Source organism: Vigna umbellata, chromosome 5, assembly GCF_029865625.1.
Source record: "Vigna umbellata cultivar VRB3 chromosome 5, Vumbellata_1.0, whole genome shotgun sequence".
NCBI classification, from domain to species: domain Eukaryota; kingdom Viridiplantae; phylum Streptophyta; class Magnoliopsida; order Fabales; family Fabaceae; genus Vigna; species Vigna umbellata.
Genome location: NC_142169.1, coordinates 63,411,265 through 63,436,785, shown reverse-complemented (window position 1 = coordinate 63,436,785; position 25,521 = coordinate 63,411,265). Strand labels below are relative to the sequence as shown.

At 34.7% G+C, this 25,521-nt stretch overlaps 3 protein-coding genes across 3 annotated transcripts; all 3 read left to right on the top strand.

Moving 5' to 3' along the window:
• Positions 1-1,366: 1,366 nt before the first annotated feature.
• On the top strand, positions 1,367-3,673 carry LOC124825544 (patatin-like protein 6). Its single transcript, XM_047298179.2, has 2 exons — positions 1,367-2,420; positions 2,922-3,673. The coding sequence occupies exons 1-2, from the start codon at positions 1,482-1,484 to the stop codon at positions 3,297-3,299; spliced, it is 1,317 nt and encodes a 438-aa protein (XP_047154135.1). The 5' UTR covers positions 1,367-1,481; the 3' UTR covers positions 3,300-3,673.
• Positions 3,674-8,356: 4,683 nt separating this feature from the next.
• ACD11 (Glycolipid transfer protein (GLTP) family protein) lies at positions 8,357-11,735 on the top strand. Its single transcript, XM_047298177.2, has 4 exons — positions 8,357-8,690; positions 8,820-8,992; positions 10,606-10,751; positions 11,488-11,735. The coding sequence occupies exons 1-4, from the start codon at positions 8,496-8,498 to the stop codon at positions 11,592-11,594; spliced, it is 621 nt and encodes a 206-aa protein (XP_047154133.1). The 5' UTR covers positions 8,357-8,495; the 3' UTR covers positions 11,595-11,735.
• A 1,360-nt stretch (positions 11,736-13,095) lies between these two features.
• Positions 13,096-24,046, top strand: CPSF30 (cleavage and polyadenylation specificity factor 30). Its single transcript, XM_047298176.2, has 7 exons — positions 13,096-13,672; positions 14,061-14,447; positions 17,563-17,725; positions 18,847-18,957; positions 21,412-21,480; positions 22,181-22,267; positions 22,881-24,046. Exons 1-7 carry the CDS (start codon positions 13,281-13,283, stop codon positions 23,766-23,768), a joined length of 2,097 nt encoding a protein of 698 aa, XP_047154132.1. The 5' UTR covers positions 13,096-13,280; the 3' UTR covers positions 23,769-24,046.
• The last annotated feature ends 1,475 nt before the right edge of the window (positions 24,047-25,521 follow it).

The window sequence follows — 25,521 nt, the reverse complement described above, 5'->3', positions numbered from 1 at the left end:
GTATAAAAGGCAGAAAAATTCTTCTTTTCTTTCTTTCAATATTTCTTTATTGTTTTTTGCAATATATGGGAGATTGTTGAAAATAAAATTTGTTTATATTGCAAAACAAGTTGATACCAACTTTCTTTGTAAAAGTCTCAATCAAATAATAACCTCTTTATGAACTTTGGAAGGTTACTAACGTGTGTCTCAATTTTCGTTACCTTCTCCTTAAGCTAAGGAGGATGAGTATCTTCATAGGGTCTATAAATAAACCTTCGTTTGTTCTTCTAAAACAAATAAGATTTTTTATTCTCTTTTTTTTTCTTTCTTCTCTTTTTAATTTCTTATAACATTATTAGTTTATCTTTTTACTTTTTTTTTTAATTTCTTGTTAGTTATGATATCGTAAAATATTTTGAGAAGTTTATGTTATATCATCTGACAAATTTTTAAAGACAATAAATCTATATAGCTCAAAAAATTTTAATTGTTGACTTCCTACAACATATATTATATATTAAAACTAACTACAATATATATTATATATTAAAACTAAAAGAAACTTCTAACATGACATTTAACTAATAATAAACTCCAAAAGAATAACAAAATCTATAACAATACTCTAACATGACATTCTTTTAGCACTTCCAAGAAGAATTGAAAAAAAAGAGTTAGTGTACCGAAAGACTTTTAATTAAAGAATGGTAAACTGAATTGAATATTATAGTTGTGAAAGAGTAAAATAAGAAGAGAGTTCCGTTTCCGTAACAGGACGATGACATTCCCACCACTAAGTTTTAAAATTTACAATCTGAAATGAAAGCAACCGAAAAAAAGCAACAGCAGGGAAGAAAAGGGTGGAACACAAAAAGAAGAAAGAAGACTAACCAAACGCTGTACCCACCAACAACATTTTAAATTCTCACCATAAAGTCCTTCAATTGTAACTTTGTTTGTGGTCTCCTCATTTTACTTTCCTTTCAACGCATCGCTTTTCTCTTCATTTTTCAAAGTGCCATCAGTTTCACCCATCTCAAACACAATTCCCTCCCAACATTAAATTACAATTCCGTTACATTTCAATATTTGTTAAACTTTACTAAACATAGACTGTACTTCTTTTCTTTTTAATATTTCAGACAAAGATCAAATTTTTAGTTATTAAATAATTATTGCTATTTTCAAAAGTACCATTCATCTCAAATACAGTTCCCTCGCTCACTCTGCCCAATCCTTTAACACGCAATATTAAATTCAGAAAAAGGAGAGAAAAATAAAAACACAAATCGCGTGCCGATTAATCGCCCACCAGGGATGTGGAATGTTCTTCGATCGTCACATTCACTCACTCTCATTCATCACTATATAAACCCGTCTTCCACACCTTTCTTCGTCATCACAATTCTTCAACAACACAAACACAAAACACAAACTTTCTTTCTCTCTCTCTCTCTACAACTTCTCTCTCTACGACACACTTCGCTCCAATTGCAGAAATGGCGGCAATGTCCACATCTCCAATGAACCTCAACATGATTGACTCTAACTTCCAAGTTGACAAGCTCACAAACGAAATCTTCTCCATTCTCGAGAATAATTTCCTCTTCGGCTACGGCGACGCCGAGAACCGAACCAATTCTGTTCAAAACGCGAGAGACGCTAAACCGGCTAAACATTCCGCCGGCAAAGTCAGGATCCTCTGCATTGACGGTGCCGGTGCCACTGACGGCATCCTCGCTGCAAAGTCCCTTGCACACCTGGAGGCCTGCCTTCGCCGCAAGTCCGGCGACGCAAACTCGCGCGTCGCCGATTTCTTCGATGCTGCCGCCGGCTCCGGTGTCGGTGGTGTCCTTGCTGCTCTGCTCTTCACTCGGGGGAAGGATGGCCAGCCGCTGTTCACCGCCGAGGAGGCGCTGAGGTTTCTCTCTGACAACCGCCGCAGGATCTCCCGCCGGCCGGGGATCCTCCGTCGAGTGCTCCGGCCCGAGTCCAAGGCAGAGAAGCTCTTCCGAAAGACGTTCGGCGAGTGCACGCTCAGGGACACCGTGAAGCCGGTGCTGATCCCGTGCTACGACCTCGTCACGCGCGCTCCGTTTGTTTTCTCGCGCGCCGATGCGCTGGAAATGGACGGCTATGATTTCAAGATGAGCGACGTGTGCGCTGCCACCTCAGCCGACCCTTCTTTCGCGGGCCCCACTGAGATGCGGTCCGTCGACGGCAGGACGAGGATAGTGGCCGTCGATGGAGGCGTTGCGATGAACAATCCAACAGCTGCCGCCATCACGCACGTGCTCAATAACAAACACGAATTTCCTTTCTGTAACGGCGTCTCCGACCTTCTCGTACTCTCCCTCGGCAACGGAGAGTCAAACTTTAACGCCGTTAAATCACCGTCTGGTTTCGTAAAGATCGCTGGCGAAGGAGCTTCCGATATGGTAAGAATTACCAAATTTAATAATCTTCCTCTTTTACGTGCATTCTTATCTTTTAAAATAAAACGCATAATTTGAAGTTTCAATTTATTTTTTCCTAAACGTTTTATTTATATTATAAGTTGCAGTTCATAATTTAGTAAATGACATTCTAGTCTTATCCTTTTAATTAAACGTATTAGATTAAAGAAATCATTATGTAATTTACAATCATTATGATACCAATAATTACATGATTTGTAACCCGGTTACTTTTTATCCCTATAGTTTAAATGAAATAATAAAAAATAACAATACATCATATGCTAAAATATGCTTTGTTAATATATAGTTTTAATTAATTTGGTAGTTAGGGAGAGGACAATAAATGTGTTAACTACCTTACAAACACATCCGACATATTTGATTATATAATTACATGTAACTATAATATGAATGAATTGGTTTACTTAATTATTGGTTTAGATATGTATTCTGATGGGAATGCAAAAAAAAATAATGCAGGTTGATCAAGCCGTATCAATGGCATTTGGTGATTGTCGGATGAGCAATTATGTGCGGATTCAGTCAAACGGCGTTATGTCGAAGGCGAACAAGGGTGCGCAGGTGAAGTCCTGCAAATCAGAGACGGATTTATTGGCTGTTTCGGAGGAGATGTTGAGCCAGAAGAACGTTGAATCCGTTTTGTTCAAGGGGAAGAAAGTGGCTAATAACTCCAACTTGGAGAAGTTAGAATTGTTTGGGGGAGAGATAATTAAGGAAGGAGAGAGAAGAAAAAACAGCATTTTACCAACTGTGGTATTGAAGAACAACAACGCATCACCCTCCCCCAGCAGAACCTCCTCTGCCACAACCTTGTCCACTTTGTCTTCCAATTGTTGAGGGAAAGAACATCCAAAGTTAGGTTTGATTGTTGGGTTGGTTTTTTATGCGAGTTTTTGAGTTTGTGGTGTTGGGTTAGCTGCCGCTTGGGACCAATTAAGGCAAATTGAGACCGACCTGTGCAGAACCGAATCCTTACTACTACTTCCACTGCCTACCTACATTATATTTTTTTTTCTTTACTTTTTCGTATATATTACATGTATTTAGTGATAGTGATTTGTGTAAATGGTTATTGTCGCGGATGAATTTTGGTTAAGGTTAGAGCTGTGCTTGATTTGTAAGAGAGAAATGTACTTTCTGTTCGGTAAGAACATCTCATAGTAGTAGTATTGTGACTGAATGAATGCAATGGAAAACACTAATTCTGGAAATTGCTTGCAAAGGAAACACAGGATCATTATATTTACATCCTCTTAAAAGAATTAGAAACTATGATAGTTTTAAGAATAGGATATTTGGTGGCGATTGAATTTAAGGCTACACTTTTTTGTCTTTCTCAGATTCGCTTTTCAAATTGAAATTGAAGTTGGAAATGCCATTTTTATTGGTGATTCGGCAGGATTTACAATCCTAATCCAAAATATTCAAAGTTGTCTGTTTCGATGTCCAATTGTGTTGTCTTCTCTCTTCTCCTTGTCCGAGTCACGGGGGAGGGTGTCTGCAAAAGACACTCCGACGCTCTAGTCAGTGACTTTGCGTGATAATCTTGTAAAAAGATTTAGCTATTAGAACTCTGAGTTTCAGTTCCAGTTCAAGTTACCTTTTCCTTTACCAGAAATATATTTATAAATTATAATGAGCTTACTGTTAGGTCTGCCTCATTAACCACCAATGAATGACAATATTAATTGTCAATAAATGACACTTATTTTCATTAATATCCCGACAGTTATTACTATTGATTACCTTAACGGCTCTTTTAATCGATCGGTTCATTGATATGAGAGACATCATCGGTTGGCCGACTCTTCTGCACTTTTACCGTTCGGTTGGTTATAAGCCGATAGTAGCAGTTGGCATTCCAGAAGGTATTACAGTCCGGTCTTAATAATCATTACCAATTCAATCACATACATTGTTAAGTGATTCCAGTATTGATTTAGAATGAATAGCTTAGCACGATTAATACGTACGCATGACACAGTATTGACGTTTTTGTGTAGGGCTGGTCTCCTAAAGAAGGCTCAGTCAGTATTTTGAAAATAAGTGGTCACCATGTAGCACGTTGAAATTGAGTATGCTGTTATACCAAGACAATACTAATAATAATAATAATAATAATAATCAATGCTTGAAATTGACGAAAAGATTTTTCATGCAGGACCACTACTTGGCACGGAAAAACCAGTACAAAAAATAACAATATTTGTAGTTGAAATTTATTCAAGTTATTTTGGTGTTAAAAAAACAATTTTCATATTTTTAGTAAAAAGTACAAGTTGTGATGTTTATCACTGGATTTAATTTGAAACATACATGTAATTAAATTCTATAATTCAAAATCATTTGTAGTAAAATTATTTTAATTTAGCTTAAACAAATAAAGCCTTTTGGCAGGGTTGAATGCATTTAAGGTACATGGTGGGGCGAAAAATAAGAGTGGAATTGCCAAAGGAGTTTTTGTGGTGGGTGGTAGAGTCTATTAATGTTGAAGGGGACTTTATAGGTGTATTTGTAGAAACATATCTTACAATTTAGCTATGAAAATATTTATATTAGAATAAATAGGTGACATTTTTAGTAGTTCAACATCTTCCACCCTCTTCTTATTTAGTTCAACTATTAACTTCTAATTACGTTATGATTTTTATAGATAATATGCATCTCTATATAAATGCTGGTGTATTTTCCAAAAAAAAAACACAAATAAAGAAGAGTGTGTTGGTTTGATTGATATGAAAATGAAAGAAATCATGTAAAAGAAAGAAGAAAAAGACCCAAATAGTATTCACAACAAAAGAGAAAGACGCCAAAAACATAATATTCTTTATATAATTATATTGCAAAATAGTTGTCAAACAATTCACTGGAAAATGAGGACCATAATTTATTATAGCATTACCACAATCGATTACGGTTATTATTTTAATAATAGTAATAAACACTGTTATTTTTATTTATTTGAGTATAAAATAATTTCCATTTTCTTCGCTATCTATTTCTTTCGATCAAATGACTTTTATCTTTACTCATATTTAGCTCTTTTTCTGTCTGTTTTCCTCTATTACTAGGATAAGTCCATTCGTATTATTCTTTTTCTCCTATGTATCAAGAATTGATATTTTATAATGTATTTTCATAATGGGCTTTTTAGTAAGGTGGCCCAACTTTAAGGATAAGACATACATTAAGTTACATTGAATAAATAATCTAATTGAATAGTTTTTGTTATACAACAAACTATCAATTACTTTGGTTAAATGTTGTAAGCTTGATTATCTATAATTTCTATATATAATTAAGATAATTTCATACAGGCTTCAAATCTATAACAAGTATTTGATCGGGAAAAAAAAGCCTGCAACTCTGTATTTTATATAATTGATAAATTGATTTTTTCTTCTCTTCCTGATATTGAATTTTTGGTTTCCCATTCCCATGACCCACGTCACTATGTCGGCCCATATTGAACTTTCTATCTTAATTTCTTTAAATATTGATTATGGTTGTGTAAAAGATTATGGATATTGGATTGGACTATATTTAGGTCGAACTTTTATTATGATGAAGTGCTTTTTTAAACAATATAAACACGTGTTCCAATACTTCTCGATGTGTATTTTAGAAGCAAAAACAAAAATTCAACATAGTTTTTTCATAAATTAAAAACTACTCTACATATAAATTAATATGTAAAAAAACTATCTTCTTTGGACTTTCTCTAAATTAAGTCTTGTAATTTATGCAGACATTAAATTATTTAATTTTAGTTCAGATATGAATGACAGTTTAGGGTTTAGGTCGAGTGAGTGTATGAGAAATGTTGGTTACTGGTATTTAGACAAAGAGTTCTTTTAGAGAAAAGTTTTTTTTTTTTTTGGATTAAATTTAAATAAGCAGGACAGTGTAACAATGAAATGAGGGAGTGTATTAAGAAATTGTCATATCATATTTTTGTTAAAGTTAACCCAGCTCAGGAATCACCCTTGGGGCTGGCAAAGAAAATATCATGTATTTCCTTTTGTAAGGGCTTTTTATTTTCTGCACTCCCGTAAATATTAAATCCACGCTGATAATTTTCTGAAAGATGATTTTAGCTTATATGCTATTTTTTAATGACGATTTTCGAATTCTTTGTTATGGAAATATTCAAAGTCAAGGTTTTTGCATTATTATCTTCATAACCAGATTTTTTAAACAAACATTCTAAATAAAGAATTTTATAATAAACTTTCGAAAACAAATTGAGACGTTTTTCGAGACACCTTTTGAAACAAACTTTCTTGAACAAGATTTTCAAAATATATTTTTTTTCAAAACAATATTTTTGAATAAACTTTTTGAAATTTATGAGAAGTTTTTTTATGACAAACTTTTCTTAATAGGTTGCTGAAACTCTATGAAATTAACAATATGAAAATATTACATAATGATGAATATAAAACTTTTCTAAATTAGAAGGGTTTTGGGTATAGGGTTGAAGTCCTTACTCACTCCAAGTTGTTTTGTAAGGCGGATAGGCTTCTTAGGAGTCCTCCATTATCCAAGTTACGCTGTTCGTTCTCCCTCCTTCTTGTTCAATCCTTGTGGGTGGTATCTGTCAAAGATATTCCGATGCTCAAGTTAGTAATGTAACAAAACGGTTGACACAACAAGTGATACATATATTGTGCATCGTGATTCTAAAGTCACACCTGAAACCTTTATTTATAACAAACCTTTACCTTTCGCTGGCCTAATAACAGTCCAAACACACCTTAATCTGCATTAAGGGCTTAATGAATCATTACAACTGAGAATAACCTGAGAGGATGACATGATTGGGCGGACTTGGAAGGACGACTTAGGAGGATGACTTAGGAGGACGACTTAGTTTAACGAACTTAGAATGATGGCCTGGTGCGGCCTGGGAAAATGACTTGGGAAGACGGTCTGGTTGGATGACCTGAGTGATGCTTGGTACCATGACAAACGGTACACACCGGTATTGTGGACTGTACGGTACAAGAAGATTTAGAAGAAAAAAAAGAAAAACAAGTGCAACAAGGAAAGGTATTTCAATATCTTTGTTATTAACATAAAAATGCAAGTATTTGGGGTGCAGAAAGAAGTATCCTTTCTAAATTTTTAAAAAACCCAATGGAATATAATCGCGTCATTTTGTTTATTTTATTATCTGTTTTTTTTTATAAGCAATATTTTAGTATCTGTTAATAGCAGTCCTATGTGGATATGATACCTTTTTTATGACATGATTAATTTTTAGTATACCTTTCTTTTTTTAATGATGTAGCAGTGATGACATTATCAATGTTATAGTGTCAAGGTAGATAAAATAAACTAATAGTATAGGCAAATAAAAAATAACAATAAAACACAATTTATATTATTAGGATTAAAAATGTTTAGTTAATCAATTTTATCAATAAACCCTTACGCAAAATAGTTTGGAATATAAGACTCGTTTCTCTTATTAAGTAATATTAAAAAAAACTGCACTTTTTTGTCTCTAGGTTCAAAAGTTATTATTATTATTATTATTATTATTATTATTATTATTATTTATCTAAAAATCTTAAGGAATTGATAAAGTGATTACTGAAGTAGATGAGTCAACATTTAAGTTAACATGAAGTTTCTTAAAATAATTAAGTTCTTCCGATGAATTAGTTCGAAAAATCTGTAAAATGATTTAAATTAAACAAAAGAGTTCTGATATAAGTTGATTTTTGGTTTGGTGCATTTATTCTGTGACCTAAATAGAGCTTAGGCCAAGATCTTGTAACTAATTTTACAACATTTATATAGATATAAAAGGTGTTGGATATTTTTCCAACATTTATATATATAAAAATATTAATGGTATGTTTTAATTTGAAAAATACAATTTTTAAAAGCATAAACACTAAAACCAGATTCCATGTAAAGTTGGAAAGTTGTCGCTAGAACAAGCCGAAGAAGCAAAGAAGCAAAGGTAGGAATTGATCAGAGCAGAACAGAGGAAGAGTGCGAAGAGAAGGATCATCATTGTGAATGGCAGAGGGGAGCGGTGACAGAACTCTGCCGAGAATCGCAGAGGCATTCAAGGACCTCGCAAGCGTCGTCACCGATTCGCAGAACGCGGAGGTGAAGGTTGCTCCCTTCTCCCATGCCTGCTCTCTCGTTTCCCCTCTCTTTGGTTGCTTGGGTGTTGCCTTCAAGTTCGCCGAGATGGATTACGTTGCCAAGGTATTCGATTCCCTCACTCGGGATCCTTCAATTAAACCATTTTATTATTTATTTTTTACTTGATGCTGTTTGTTATGGCAGTTTCTGGTTTGGATTGTGGTTGATTGTTTGATGTGGTGATGGTAGTAGGTTCATGATCTGGCAGAGGCGTCGAAGTCTATTCAGAGCTTACAGTCTCTGATTGATCTGGATGTCCGAGGTGGCACTGTCAGGAAGGGAGGTAGCCACACGCGGAATCTGTTGAGAGTGAAGCGCGGACTTGACATGGTTAGAGTACTCTTTGAGCAGATTCTAGTTACCGAGTATGTGCTTTACTCACTTGTTTACTAATTGCTTAATTTCTTCTATTTGAACTGTGCGACATTGTGTTTTAAACAATTTTATTGAGACACCAAACAGCATGGTTGGAAATTGTCACCGTTGATGTTATCGAAAATTGTGGTTGCAATTTTGGTTGCGACTTTGTAGCTGAGACCTCCGAAACCTTGGATGTTTCAATCGCAATTTCTGCTGTGATGTGGTGCCGAGACCTCCAAAACCTTGATGTTACCATAACAATTGCTGCTGTGGACTGTTTTTATAACCTTGCCAGAAAGTGGAAATGGAGTGCAGTGAAAATGAAGGGATGGATTCTGCTTTTTATCCATGGGAAAGAGGAGAGTGGCGATAGAGATATTCCACCTTTGCTTTGTATGGATGAAGCTGTGAGGAATAAGAGTTCTCATTTTAAGACACTAAGGAGTGAGGTTTTGAATTGTGGTTGTGGTGTAGTCGCGATGCTTGATATTGGAAATTTTTTCTGATAAATAGACTATAACTGCTGTTGCAATAAGGTCAAAGAGACCTCAAAACCTTGTTGTTGCAACTGTGATTGTGGTTGCGGGCTGCTATCTCAAACCTAGCCAAAGGAGTGTAAATATAGTGCAATGAAAATAAAGGAATAACTTCCATTACTCATCCACGAGATTTGGAAAAGGGATGATTGATGTCTTTGTATGAGTGAAACAATAGGAATAAATAATTCCACGTTGCTATGTTGCTATCCGTTGAATAATTTTAAGACAACTAGGTTTCAGTTGTGGTCGTAGCTTGGTCACATCCTAGTTTTTGCCGAAACGGGATTGCAGTTGTAATATGGTCAAGGAGACACAAAAACCTTGATTCTTGACCGTTTCTAAAACCTTGCCAAAGAGTAGAAATAGAGTGCAATGAAACTGAAAGTTAAGCTACTTTCATCCATTAGAAAAAAAGGAGAGTAATGATTGAGGTTTTTCCCTTTTGCTTTGTAGACTTAAGGCATGAGGAATAAAAATTCCATATTTACCACTTATTTTCAATTGTCGATTTAGTTTGTGTTTTTGAACAGTTGAATAAGGGAGAAAGGTAGGTGGCCTGCCTAGCTGTGTGTCCAGTCTTCAACTTTGTCACACCTGATCTTATTGGCTTGGTTGGTGGTGCCGAGCATATGTGCTTTTCCTTTAAAAGAATCTAGTTAAGTGTTGAACTATATGTTCATTTGTGGTTCTTCTTCATACCTTGTCCTTTCCTATGTTCATTCCATAAAAAATACGAGCAATCAGTTAAAGCTGGTAACTGATTTAATTCTCTTACCTGCTGTGTTTCCTTTGTAACTAACCACTAGTGACCGGTAAGCACACTCTAGTACTCCCATCAGCAACCAACTGGTTCAGGTTCAGTCTCCAGATCAGTTTCATGAAACAGAAAAATAATAATTGATTAAATTAAGAATATTTTCCATTCTTTTTGCTTATCTCCACATCCTTGTTGTGCGGAGGTGGGTTGCATTATTGATAAATATTAGCAAAAGTTTGTTTCCTACGTTAAGTCAGCAAATACATCTGTGTAAGAAAATTTGATAGTAAATGAGCTGAGTTACTGCATGTCTTTTTGGCAGGGGTAATTCCCTTAAGGATCCAGCTTCCAAAGCTTATGATCAGGTGTTTGCACCCCACCATGGTTGGGCAATCAGGAAGGCTGTTGCTGCTGGAATGTATGTCCTTCCTACAAAAGAACAACTTTTGAAGAAGCTCAATGAAGATGGTAAGTAGAGGATTTGGCTTGCTGGCCTTTTTATTGGAATTTAAACCCTGAATTTTTATTTTTTTTGAAGTGTAGTTGTTTTTAGAACTTGAGCAGGGGAGGCAGGCAGTATGAGATATCATTTTTGTGAAATCTACGCATGACGAATCAGGAATGGTTAATCATTTTACCCTGCCTATCCTAAGTTAGCGGTTTCATCTCTTGTTTAACCTTGAAGTTTCTGGTGGTCTACCAGCCACATTTAATGATATATATTTTCCTCTTTAAGATCCAGTGTTGCTTTGTAGCCACAAGTCTATGAATGAGTTTAGATTTCAGTTCTGGAGCATTCAAACCAACTTTCAGTTTTTATTGAATACTGTGCCAACATGTTTGGTATTTTTCAGATCTAGTTAGAGGAAAAGTTTCACCACAACCTCATGTATAAAAACTGCAATGAATTGGTTAACTCAAATGAATTTTCTAACTGAAATCCAAACATATACTATGTCCTTAACCGTTTGTAGAAACATAAAAGATTAAAACGTACATGATTTGTTTCATCATATCGTTTCTTGTGGTTATTCTTTTTACCGTTCTTTCTCAAAGGTAAATCAAACCAGTGTACAAGAATAGGAAAAGGGGAGGTCATCGTCAGATAGTACATTATTCGAACTTGTCTAGTTAGTAATTTGAAGTTGACGTGATTATGATGTTCACTTTTCTTTTGTATTTTTTGTTGGAATCTTTGCTTCAGAAGCGTCAGCAAAAGTTCACATGCAAAGCTATGTCACTGCATCAGCACCTCTAATCCAATACATCGACAAACTCTTTGTTTCCAGAGACTTGGGAATAGATTGGTGAATCTTGGATTGTATTTGAGATTGTACAATATGATTTACTGTTAATTATATGGCATAATTCTTGTATTTATGATTACCGAGTATTCATTTGTTATAGAATTTGTTTATATTGCAATAGATATTACAGGCTATTGAGATGGTACCTGATATTGTCTCTGAAAGGTAACGGTGGCTTAAGAGTAAGCTTTTCCTTCAGCTTTGGAGGATTACTTTGTGAATTTTATCATTCCACTTATTTTTTCTTTTGGCGCAGTCTTTGAATCTTTTAATGTTTTTAATTTACTTCAGTTTATTTAGTATATTATAGTATCAGATTTAAATACCAAGTGTTTATATTGTGCCCAATCCTATATAGTTCCTGAAACATCATGAAAGACAATTTCGGGCTACTGTAACAATTTGGTGCATTCTATGTGGGAATTGATAATGCCATTTTCCTTAATTAACGTAAAATAGAAATGCTAATGTTATTTTGTCAAAAAAATGGAGTCGTTCCGGATCGGGCCTCCTGATGTATGTAGACTATGTCTTTGTTTTATTTTTGAGGTGTTCAAATTTAGTTTAGAGAGTAAATTCAAATTGGATTGTCTTTAAAATATGTCAGTATACTAAAGTTGTATAGAAACTCAGTTTTATAGAGACAAAACTTTATTTGTTTTTGTAAACAGAGTTTTGTATCTTAAATTTAAACCAAGCTTTACTTTGCTAATCTTATTAATACCACGCTTAAAGATACTAAAGCTCAGTTTATCCATTCTCAAGTTTAACAACTTATAATTTTATAATTTATACTTTTACAATTTTGAGATTATCATATGATTATTATTTCGGTTAATTTTAATACACCTAATATAGTGTTTAATTTATAACTAATAATTAGCCTCGGAAAAACAAGTTAGAATAATTGATATGTAATTATGTTAGATTACACTCATTTAAGTGTATTCTTTATTATCCACAGAAATTCTACTATGTTCTTTTTAAATATTTTTACAAATAATTAAAATTAAGTTTAAATAGAATTTTGGTTCTTCTGTTTTTTTTGTTCTGAAATTTCGATTATTATCTTAAGATAGAGATATTAACTGCAATTATTTTAGAAAATATGCAATTTCGGTAAAACATTTAATTGCTAATATGTTTTATATGTTTTTTTATTCTTGAATATCTAACATATTTATGTTTTATTTATTTTATTTTCTTGAATTGAATCTAGATCAAAAATATTTATTAAAATATTATAAAATCTATTTAATTAATTCTAAAGGTAGGAAATAACAAATTAAAAATTAAATAAGATTTTTGAAATTAAGTTATCAAAATGTTTTTATTTTAAAACGAGTGATAAAATAAAGTATCGATTCGGCAAAGAATATAATTTATAAACTATATTTAAGAACATGAATTTTTTCTACTGTTTTAAAGGAGTTCGTTGAATAAATTAAAATCATAATTTTAGTAATTAAACATAAAACTAAAGAAAAAAGATGGTACCCAAGAAAAACCTAAAAACAAAAGAAGCAAAAACCCAATTGAGCCTTCCAAAATCAAGAACAAGAAAGCTGAGTTTTTTGGTTTCAGCCTCTACTGTTTCTTCCACCACAGTGACCTACTCTTCCTTCGTCTCGAATGCATCATATTCACACGCCCCTTTCAAATCCCTAATCCGCTTCAAATCCACTCTTCAATGCCAATGGAGGATTCCGAGGGAGTCCTCAGCTTCGATTTCGAGGGTGGCCTCGACACCGCTCCCTCCGCCGCCGCCGCTCCCTCTGGTCCACTCGTCCAACATGACTCCTCCGCTGCCGCTTCCGCCGTTTCCAATGGAGGCCCTCCCGCCCCGGCCCCCTCCGCAGCCGACCCCGCATCCGTCAACGTTCCCGGCCGACGGAGCTTCCGGCAGACGGTATGCCGGCACTGGCTGCGCAGCCTGTGCATGAAGGGCGACGCGTGCGGGTTTCTGCACCAGTACGACAAGGCGCGGATGCCTGTTTGTCGATTCTTCAGGCTCTATGGAGAGTGTCGGGAACAGGATTGCGTGTATAAACACACGAATGAAGACATCAAGGAGTGTAACATGTAAGTGTTTGAGTATATGTATGTATTGTTCGTTCTTATTTAGGTTGTGATGACTGTTATTCAAATTTTCCGTTTTTTGTTTTTTTGAGTTTTGCTTGTGTTAATATTGTCATATTATGTGTGAGTTGTTTCTGGTTGGGTTGTGAGTTATGGTGTAAAGGATCTGTGCTCCCAAGTGGTTTGGTTTAAGAAAATCTTATGTACGTACTACCAAGTTGCCTGATATATAACCGGGGACGTTTCATTCGTGTTACTTACCCCACTTTCATTTTTTGTCCAAGAAATGTTTTTCCTTTTATGTTTGTTGAGTTCAATTGTTTATTACTTTAATTTCTTTGCGTAAGATAAGATTGTAAATGCTTCTAATTTTAAAACTTTGCATCTGTAGGTACAAGTTGGGATTTTGTCCTAATGGGCCTGATTGCCGATATAGGCATGCAAAATCTCCTGGACCTCCACCTCCTGTTGAAGAGGTCCTTCAGAAGATCCAACATTTATATTCCTACAATTATAATTCATCTAACAAATTTTTCCAACAAAGGGGTTCCAGCTATGCCCAACAAGCTGAAAAATCCCAACTTCCTCAAGGAACAAACTCTACAAATCAAGTGGTGACTGGAAAACCATTGCCAGCAGAGTCAGGAAATGCCCAGCCACAGCAACAAGTTCAACAGTCTCAGCAGCAGGTCAGCCAGAGCCAAATGCAAAATGTTGCTAATGGCCAGCCTAATCAAGCCAGTAGATCTGCTACCCCTTTACCTCAAGGAATATCTAGGTGTGTTCAGGGTCTTGTAGTTTTCAGTCCACCTATGTAAAATATTTTGAGTATGCTTACTGTTACATAAATACTATAAGCAAGGTACATTTTTAAGTGTTTTTTTTTTCGGTTTGGGGGATTATACCATTATTTGCATTCTGTAGCTAGTTTTTCTTAAATTTACTGCCATTTACTTGGCAGTCAACACATACATTTCACGCTGTACAATATTGGCTGGTTACACTTAATGCATATACGTTTTAGTTTATTTCTTTTATTTTCTACTTTCTTTTGCCACTATTGATTTTAAAGTGGTTAAACTTAATTGTAAACTGTACAAAGTCCTCTTTCTAGTTTTTTGTCCTTCTTGGAAATATAATAATCAAACAGGATAAGCGTCAAGTTCTTCACTATTGAATGTTAAAACTGGTCAGGGGATATTTTTTTTATTGCCTGAAAAAACAATGATATGCAAGGTATACATTAGAGTAATTAATGCCTGTTTTAAGAAGGAGGAGAGAAAAATGGACACAGATGGAAATACAGCGAAAGAAAGGAGAAATTGTCTGGGAAAGAGGGTAATGGCAAACAAATTGGACAACTGGCAACAGGAATTGGAGAAGCGCAGGAGTAAAAATGGTGGGGAAAATCATAAAGAGGATAGGCTGGAAAGTGAGGGTGGCATTGGATGATTTTGGGGTTAATGGCCTTGGACAGAATGAGGAGTGTTCTCTTGTATTCTTAATTTTTTTTACACTAGTTTTTTCTTTTGCTCTACACTCAGAAGATAAAGTACGAGGCATAACTAAATTTGTGTATTTGCTGAGAGGGCTGGAAAAGACAAATAAGTTGGGGTTAGTAGAGGAGAGGCAGAAGTGTTCCTAATTAAACTGTGCCTAGAAGCCTTTAGCCATGGCAGCAAGGTAAAATACCAGAAGGGAAAGGTTAGATAAAAGAGACTTGTTGCCAGTAATCTAATGAGTAGCCCTAGAGTCAAGGGCCCAAGAACCAATAGATGGGGAATAAGAGAGACCAAAAAAGAGTTATTAGTTTGTACAACAAAATTAATGGGGAATTGAAGGCCTGACAAACCTCATATCACTAGAGGTAGTCGGTGTGAATGGTTGGTGGTGGTTGATGAGTGTTGCAATGTCCCCTTAATTGTGGAACCTTGGCTTGCCTTAATTTGCAGCCTTATGCATCCTCATTTTGATAGGTGAAAGGCTGAATGTGTCTCATATTGGTTAGAGACAAGGCTCAGTGTTTTCAAAAAATGACCATGGTGGATTTTGGTGGTGGAATTTCCTTCAGCCACCAAAACATGACAGCGGTGAATCAGGTTTTTCATGATGGCTCATAACAACTATGTTGGGCATCACAGAGTGTTAGTTTGGAGTGACCATGAAAGAATTGTGGTCATAGAACTCCAAACTTGGAAAAGCTAGCAATCAAGATTTTAAGCTTGGTATCTAGCTCATTGGGAGGTGAGTGCAAGTTTTAGTTTGAGCAAGTAATAATTGTTGTTCATGATGTGAATAACTTATTCATTTATTTTGTACAAAGTAGGAAGAAATTAATTAACATATAACTTATTCATAATGCAAATTCATTCAAAAAAGAGGAATGGACTTGACCACAAAAAGGTTGCATGATTTGGTTTGCTTAAAGTATAGCCAACAACTAGCTCAAAGATACAATGTTGGGGATGGCATGGACCCTATACTATGGAATGACATTGGTAAGTGCAATGAGTGGTTAGTCGGACAAGTGGATGGGATGATGATAATGTTAATGAAGATGGGGAAATGAGTAGGCTTTTTATGATGATCCCACTCTTAATTGACCAACTATTTCTGAAGCTTCAGTTAGTCAGATAACCAAGAATTTATAGGAGAAATGCAAACAGTAAAAGAAAGCAACCACTAAGTGGTAGTATTGTTATTGGATCTTCCCTAGCTTCTAAGAAAAGTCTTGGTGAACTCCAGCCCCAAAAGGAGGGAGGGGCAAAGAGAAGATTCAATATGAGAACGAAATGCAATTTGATACCTTTGATTTTGGGTTTGAATATTTACTTAACTTTGACAAAAGCTTTTCTGAAGGAGAAGAGGAGGGGTATGCCCCTTTGGTATTGATGCCTATCTTAGATCCATTGTTGAGCCACCTTCATTGCCAGACTGTAAGATGGTAGCTTAGAGTGTGGTGGGGAGTGTTGGAATGTTGGCTAGTTGCAATTACCCTAAGTTGCCTTAAATGTGATTTCTACTAGGCCATCTTAGTTGCAACATCATTGAGGGCTTCTGTAATTGGGACCTCAAGGATGGTGCTTAGTTCCATATCAATTAAAGATATAACTGAATAGAGCTTACAAAGCTTGGGCAATCCTCATTTTACAAATCAATTTTGTGGGATTGAATTACGTCCTTAGTTCAAATTCTAAGATTACTTATTTACCCTATTTTGGTCATATTACTAATGTAGAACCTCTAACACATCCCTCTTATGTTGGGAACTAGACATCGCAAGTTTAAAGTTTGATTTTTATAGATGATTTGGTAGCAGGTAATTCAATAGGTCCAACAACAATTACTAGGATCACTCACATTCCTCTCATGTTGAGGTCTGAACATCCAACCCTCTTTACTTGTTTCAGCAGTGTTTAGGGTGGTTTGCTGTTTCTACTGTTGGTGTTACGTTTACAGAGAATTTTTCTGTTGTAAGGAGCTGTACTTCATTCCTTATAGTTCAATACTGTCCTGATTTGTAGTCATGACTCATTGATGGAGAGAGGCAAGTTTTTATATATATTAAATGGTTTGGCATTAAATGGTCAGATATCTCTGTTTTCTTAACTTGTTATTGTGTCGTCTCTGTTATTCAAGTAAAGTTATGGTATTCATCCTCTGCTTCTAGAGTCTAAATTAGCATTACTTGATGGATGATTTTAATAAAGCACCAATTACTGAAATGAGATTGATACATTATGGTAGTCTTTGGAAGTTAAAAGATGGAAAGTTCATGAGGGGTTCAACACCTTCAAATTGAGTATTTAATCCTGTAAAGTATTGCTTTAGTTGAATCAATATTTTCTCACTGGTGCGAATTGGTCTAATATACTTTCCCACCAAAACCATAGGTATTTTATTGTTAAAAGTTGCAATCGTGAAAATTTGGAGTTATCTGTACAACAAGGAGTATGGGCAACTCAAAGGAGCAATGAGTCCAAACTAAATGAAGCATTTGACTCTGTGGAAAATGTGATATTGATTTTCTCAGTCAACCGTACTAGACATTTCCAGGTATGTTTTGTGTTAAGCCCACCACTTGGCTAGGTCTGTTAAACTTTATGGATTTAGGCCATGATCTATTTTCTAGCCAATTGACTGGAAATTGACATATTCAGCTTTACAGGCTTACTGTAGGCTCAATTCTTGGCTAAGAAATAACTTATCAATGTTATTAATATTTCACATTTAATATGGTGATTGAGCTTTACTATCTTTCTGGCACCCATGTTTTAAATCTTCAACACGGCCTCTTAATATAAGTACTTCCATGACACTGTTGGTGAGACTGGTACTGCATTTTAATTAATAGAAACTTCTTAAGTCGGTTGTTTAATCTCAGGTTGTTTAATTTTGCATATCATGCTCTGCTTTTGGCCTTTTTATCTCCAAAATTTTCAGTAGCATATCATGTTCTCTTCTCTATCACGTGCATTGTATAAAAGATATTTTTTTTTATTGGAAGACTTTTAGGAGTAGATCAAAGACTGGTTTTAGAAGCTATCACTTCTAATATTTTAATATAAATTGCCAGTGTTTGGTTTAGCAGACAAACCAACAATAAAAATCACAGCTCTTTCTCTATTGAACAATTACCTGTTTTTGTAGTTTCTTTTGACATATAATCAACCTTGATCTTTGTCTAGCATGTTTTTCTTATTTATCTATGTATTATTTGTTTCTTGAAACCTATCGTATTGTAACAGTTCCATATCAATATCCAATTACCTGTAAAACTGTAATTTAAATACGGGAGATAAGTTAATCATAATGGATTAGTTGGATAAATTGAGAGATAATTGATACTCTTTCTTTGATTTTGTTGTGATGCTTAAATTTGCAAAGTTAAGCATGAAGAAATGAATTAACCCAACTAATTTTATATTATTGATTGCTTGTTAATTGGTCTTTTACTGATGATTTAATTCCACAAGATGAATAGTCTTACAATTATAATTTTCTAATCTGTATTATGTTTACATAGTAGATTACTTAAACCACTGTGATCATCGAATGCTTCCTGTCAGCCCTTAACAATTTTCATTTATAAAATATAAAATGAAAAAGAATCCTTTCATGGCTTTTCTGTGGCTGTGGCCAATTTCCTGAACCTGAAGTTACCTGTGTTTTGGCAGGGTTGTGCAAAGATGACATCCAGAATTGGTGGTTCTGTTGCTGGGGGTAACTGGAAATATGCTCATGGAACTGCACATTATGGGCGAAACTTCTCAGTTAAATGGTTGAAGGTATAAAAATTCTTTTAACAACTTCCATGTGTTAATTTTTTCAAGGGATAGCAATAGTCTTGGGTTAAATCACCCTAAGCATACTTAAACAGGTCCGTTGCTAAAGGGAAATTCAAATTTCAAATTGCTGTTCTGGGGAAATTTTAAAATTTATTAAGTTGTATTTTTAGTCACTATTCAGTTTATAATATTTGGGTGTTCCCTTTATCCATTATGGTGAGGAGTTGCCTGTATAATTTGGAGAGACTCGTCATTGTTGACTATTTAAAGTTAAGGGGCAATATGTAAGATTTTGTGGAGTAATAGCATCTATTTAGAATGGAATTCAAGGACTTCAATACTTGATCTTAATAATTTTATTGATGTGACATGAATGGTTTGTACAATTTGTACATTCAAGAGAATGGGATAAATAACAGAACCAATTCTTAGTTGGGTTTGAATCAACAAATTACGGAAACTAGGAAGTGTGAACATGGGAGATACTCTAGTCATTTTGACATACTAATTAAAGAGCATATGAAATGAAGTCATGTGATAAGTTGTTCCTAAATCAAGAATCTAAACATTCTAACACATAGGGCCAATAGTATTGAGTGTACTCTTATCTTTAGTGGGTAAAGTATAGAATTTAGAGGACTTAGTCATTTATTCAATTATTTACGATAAAGTTCCTTCGTATAGGCTTTCATACATGTTGAAGAAATCACAAAACAAAGATGTTTGGCGAAAGAACCTAAAAATTTTATCTACTCAAATTGGAGCTTAATGGGTATTTACCCTCACTTGGAATGGGCTTAGGAGGTCCCAACGACCTTGTCTATGGCGGGGCCGTGGTGAATGAGCTTTGCCAGAGCAAGGCGGATGGGCTACACATGTTGATACTGGTGTAGTGTGTGATGGTATGAGGCAACTTTGTTGATGACTCAACTATCAGTGTTGTGATTGCCAACGTGGGGTGCACTATTCTGGCCCACCACTAACCTCAACAATGACCTTGAACAAGGATGGTGGTAGTGGTTAACGGGGCAGCAGAAACCTGGCTCTTGGGATCTTTATACCAATTTTAATTATGTAAGGAAATAAAGAATTATTTTAAAGATATATTTTCCTAATCACTATGGAGATACGAATGATATTTTTATCATAATAATCCAATATTTAAAACAATAGTTTCAACCTATAGAATCAACACCTATAGAATCATGGTCATTTGGATAATTACCAATTACCAAGATAGTATATTTATTTGATGAGATGCGTATAGCATCTAGGGAAAACAAAATGGTTTGCCTTGCAATGTATCATTTCAAATTGCTCAATGACCGCCAACCAAATGTAGAGGTGATTGTTTCAATCTATTTAAGAATATATGCTATTTTCATATTAGATTTGAGTCCCCCTAATGGACAAACCTATGAAATTATATTCCTGCTAAGCACTACCGTATTGTTCTCCACATATAAAACTTGACCCTAGAGGGAGTTATGGACTTCCAACCCGGTTTGTCTGGTTGGAAACTTGAGGATGAGGTTGAAACTAAAAGGATGTACAACTCTATCTGTCAGAGGAATTACAATTCCACATTAACCTACCTAATAGTTTGATGGAATTGCTGAGTTAATGTCATGTAATGTCATTGTCATTACTGCCAAATAGTTAATTTATACCTGATTTATGATTTCTTAACACTGATATTCAGCATCTTCAGAGATATTTTTCTTGTTAATTGTCTTGTGCTCCCATCCACGAATTAAAAGTTACATTAGTTTAGACATTGATATAAAAGTAAGTTTCTAAAGATGCTCTCGGCTATCAGAGAATTGAAGCTTCCAATTGAGAATTTGCTTCAGTTATCTGACATCTTGCACCTATTTTTTCATATTCTAACCAGCAGATGCTGCGAATTTATTATCATGTTTTCAAATTTCTCCTCTTCCATTCATCTTCCAAACATTCAAACCTTTATCAAATTGGACATACAATTTCAATTCATTCTCTGACCACAAATTGATCATCTACAACTTTGTTGTCTGTGGTTATTATTGAGCATCAATGATATCTTCCTTTAGATATTTAGTTTGAGATTTTAGGATTGCTCAGTTAAGAAATAGGGTTCAGCCTTTCACCAAAAATGAAGAAAAAGAAGTTTGCTGGTGTTATTTTTGAGGAATTCAGCTTTTATGTTTGTTTTTCTTGGGTTGTAAAAGAAAACGGGTATGAAAAAGAAACAATTGTCCAATAACTCCTAAGACTTAAGTAGCTGTGAGCTGTCTAACTAACCAACATATATTTTTCTTTTTCATTGGTTACTGGAGTTGCCTTTGTTGATGGTTTTCTCTGAGCTTCAGCTACTGGGAGAAATTTGTGCATGAACCAGTATCGGAAATTGCATAATGATATATTATAATTTTCTGTACATTCAATCTGTCTAATTGCATTTCTTATTTGCAGTTATGTGAATTGTCTTTCCACAAAACTCGCCATTTAAGGAATCCATACAATGAGAACTTACCAGTGAAGGTATTATCTTTCTCATTTCTATGATTTAATTAGTAGCTTGATGATAGTTTTTTTCTTGCTTTACTCTTGACTTGGTATGAAACCTTTTGAGTGGTTCTTATATAATTAGGGAATAGGTCTACCAAGTATAATACATGATAGGTGTAGTCTTATGTCATCTTTGACCATTTCTTATGATATTAATTATTAACTGCTTCACATTTAACAAATGAAGGTTGATTTACTTGGCTACAGTTGCCTGTCAGCTACATCAATCAGTTTTCTAATGATTAGACTGTCTGTTTCTTGCTACACACTAGATGCATGCTGATTGTGGAAACTAAAATTGGCTATTAATATTTAGGTTAAATCTTTATAGAGCCACAACACAGAAAGTGATATTGATATGAAACAAGACCAAGAACAGACCAATTTGGCATGTCCTGAAATTTATGGCTGCTCAAAGCTATTTTGAAGTTTTATTGAGTGTAGATGTTTCTTTTTCTATATTCTGAAAGTGGGATATATTTTTCAATCATTGATCCATGTGTGCCCACATATTTCAGCACTAAATATTTAACGGTTGTTTTCCTTGTTCTTTGTTATGTTTATTCACCAAACTATACCACCAATTCACTTGTTGAGCTTTCACTTAACAAATTAAGCTTGTGGGGGAGTTTGTTCATGACTAGTATTAAATATTCCGTGTATGCAATTGCAGATAAGTAGAGATTGTCAAGAGCTGGAGCCCTCTATTGGAGAGCAACTGGCATCATTGCTTTATCTTGAGCCAGATGGTGAACTTATGGTATATTCTCTTATGAATCATCATTTTTTTTTTGTGAATAGAAACCAATAGGTAATAATGATGATATAAAAATGAGAGAAAGGCAAAATGGTCTGGATGTTACAATGAAAAACTGAGTATCTTTGGATTGGTATGATATTTGTTATACCTCGTATAAGATGGAACGTTCTTGGTAATAAGAAATTTCTAGACATGATTGGAGGTTGGTATCAAGAATCTTGTTAAACATGGTTCAAACATAAAAGATGCTATGATAGTCACTTTTTGTCTATAAGCTGTCAACCCTAGATAATGTGTGCACACGTGTGAAAGAGAGCGGGGTGGAGGTAATAACATAATAATAAGTGCAACTCCTCGTAGTATCTTAGTTTGACTGTATGAGCTAGTAATTCAGAAATCTATGGTGAACAACCTTTTTATAAGGAAATTTAGGGAATGAACCCGTGTTCAAATTTGTTAAAACCAACTGTTCAGATTTTACAATATTTTATCATTTACAATATTTTATGACCTAGTAAGCTATTTTAGTGGATGGATGCGCAAAACATAAACTGCAGTGTTGAACTGAGGTGGTTTAAGAATTGTATTAATCTCAGCTCTTTTGTATTTGCAGGCCGTTTCAGTTGCAGCCGAGTCTAAACGGGAAGAAGAAAAAGCAAAGGGAGTGAATCCAGATAATGGAGGAGAAAATCCAGATATTGTTCCATTTGAAGACAATGAAGAAGAGGAAGAGGAAGAAAGTGATGAAGAGGAGGAGAGCTTTGGTCATGGTGTAGGGCCAGCTGGTCAAGGCAGGGGTAGGGGCAGAGGTATGATGTGGCCACCTCACATGCCCCTTGGGCGTGGAGCCCGACCCATACCTGGAATGCAGGGCTTTAACCCTGTAATGATGGGTGATGGGTTATCCTATGGGCCAGTTGCACCTGATGGTTTTGGTATGCCAGATCTTTTTGGTGTGGGACCCCGTGCTTTTGCACCATACGGTCCCAGGTTCTCTGGTGATTTTGGAGGTCCTCCAGCAGCCATGATGTTTCGAGGACGACCTTCTCAACCAGGGATGTTTCCAGGTGGTGGTTTTGGGATGATGATGAATCCTGGACGTGGTCCCTTCATGGGGGGGATGGGGGTTGCAGGGGCAAATCCGCCAAGAGGTGGTAGGCCGGTTAATATGCCTCCAATGTTTCCACCACCTCCACCCCTACCTCAGAACACAAACCGTCTTGCCAAAAGAGATCAAAGAGCTACTGATAGAAATGATAGGTATGGTTCTGGATCAGAGCAGGGTAAGAGTCAAGACATGCTCAGTCAAAGTGGTGCACCTGATGATGACACGCAGTATCAGCAAGGATACAAAGCCAACCAGGATGATCATCCTGCTGTCAACAACTTCCGGAATGATGACAGTGAAAGCGAGGATGAAGCACCTAGGAGGTCAAGACATGGAGAGGGGAAAAAGAAAAGGCGGGGCCCAGAAGATGTCAATACAAACTATAATCATTAGCTACCTTATGCTTTCACCAAGCACTCCATATTCATGATCCACTAACCAGGGTGCCAGTTTCTAATGCTTTGCTTGATAGATTGCTTTGTTTCAGAAAATATTTGAAACTCTGTTCACTAATCATATAATTTTTACATATGGTTCATTGGATATTTAGTATCAAACGTATCAGGATCAAGATGTTACTTTAGTATGCTTGGTGAATGTACACCTACATGTATTTGTAAAGGGATCGTATCATTCGAGTTCTCAATGAAAAAGGTCGGATTTATACCATACAGTTATGGAGGACTTGTTAACCAAGAATCCTGATCTTTGAATGCAACTGTTCAGCTTCTATCTCGATTAATGAACACAATAATTGTCTGATTTAATCCCTTATAATTAGGAATGACATGTAATGTATAACGGGTTTGATTCAAGTTAGAGTATCACATGTAAATAAAACGTTTATTTTAATTGTGTGAATCATACAATGTAATGAATTTAATCACTCAACGAAAAAATGTTAACGTTATTAAAATAAATGCCTAACCTGCTTTTCTAAGCTTGCTCATTGACTTAGTATATTATCTCAAATAGTTTATTTCATTCAAAGCATTTTTTTTTATACAAACAAAGATGCTTATATTAACAAGGACAATAATATTTTGACACGTTAGAGTACACCTATGCTTATATAACCCGCTTTAATAATAAATTATACGTACTAAAATTTTAAATTAATAAAATAAAATAAATATAATTTAAATATTATTGTTTTAAATTATTAAGTAAATGTTTTTTATTTGATGGACCACACACATAGAACTTTGTAAGCAATTATATTGAACATGGCTTTAGGAGAGCTTTTCGTACAAACTAATTGAATATACTTTTTTGCGTTAGTTTAGTTTGGTTCCTACGAACTAAACTAAAAATATTAATTCTACTACTTAATATTACATAAAAAAAATTAAGAAGTGAAATAATTCTTAGTTTTAGCTTTAACGTGAAATTGAAATAAGGAAAAAAAAATTGAATCTAACTTTAAAAATAAGTTGAGTTGGACCCATAACCAAAACATCCTATGAATTGTGGGTTTGTTGAGTTGACTAGCCAAAATTTTAAAAATAATAAACCTAAAAAAGTTATAAACAAAATTGAATGACTCACCACGTGCTGAAAAAAATATAAATCTTCTAATTAATATGAAAACAATGTTAAAATTACAAGAATATTAAACCCTCTCCTTGTACATAAAATGCCCCATTTTTAGATTATTGCTCATTACACCAAGATTATCGATTTAGTTCAATATCCTTCTTTTCACTTATGGGTGTTTCATTGAATTGTGATTATACGTACATTTTTCTTCCGGAATAAATAAAAGATAGAATAAAAAATAACTTCATTTTTTAATTATTATTAAATTAAAGAAAGTTCGTCTATTTAAAATTTTAAATATTGTTATGAGAAGATAAATGAATAGATATTTATATTTAAGAAATAATTTAATTTTTTATTTTTAAAAAAAGTAGATGATACACTCAATATCGACCAGTATAAACTTTTTTCGGATATATATATATATATATATATGAAAAAATTGCTGGCATGTGAAGCACATGGATATATGATTGTGCTTTCTAATTCTTACAACTTGAAAACAGCAAGGAGAAAAAAAATTCCTACGTTAGGTTTGGATTTTATGACTGCATGTTATTTATTTATTATGACGTTGTTTTTAACACAGTTACAAGTAAAAAAATTA

Bases quoted from the DNA above. Each gene is read 5' to 3' on its own strand.
- ACD11 (XM_047298177.2), top strand. From the start codon at position 8,496: ATGGCAGAGGGGAGCGGTGACAGAACTCTGCCGAGAATCGCAGAGGCA. The intron at 8,691-8,819 runs GTATTCGATTCC...TGATGGTAGTAG, and splicing joins AGATGGATTACGTTGCCAAG to GTTCATGATCTGGCAGAGGC. The intron at 10,752-11,487 runs GTAAGTAGAGGA...TCTTTGCTTCAG, and splicing joins GAAGAAGCTCAATGAAGATG to AAGCGTCAGCAAAAGTTCAC.
- LOC124825544 (XM_047298179.2), top strand. From the start codon at position 1,482: ATGGCGGCAATGTCCACATCTCCAATGAACCTCAACATGATTGACTCT. The intron at 2,421-2,921 runs GTAAGAATTACC...AAAATAATGCAG, and splicing joins GCGAAGGAGCTTCCGATATG to GTTGATCAAGCCGTATCAAT.
- CPSF30 (XM_047298176.2), top strand. From the start codon at position 13,281: ATGCCAATGGAGGATTCCGAGGGAGTCCTCAGCTTCGATTTCGAGGGT. The intron at 14,448-17,562 runs GTGTGTTCAGGG...CCAAAACCATAG, and splicing joins TTACCTCAAGGAATATCTAG to GTATTTTATTGTTAAAAGTT. The intron at 22,268-22,880 runs GTATATTCTCTT...TTGTATTTGCAG, and splicing joins AGCCAGATGGTGAACTTATG to GCCGTTTCAGTTGCAGCCGA.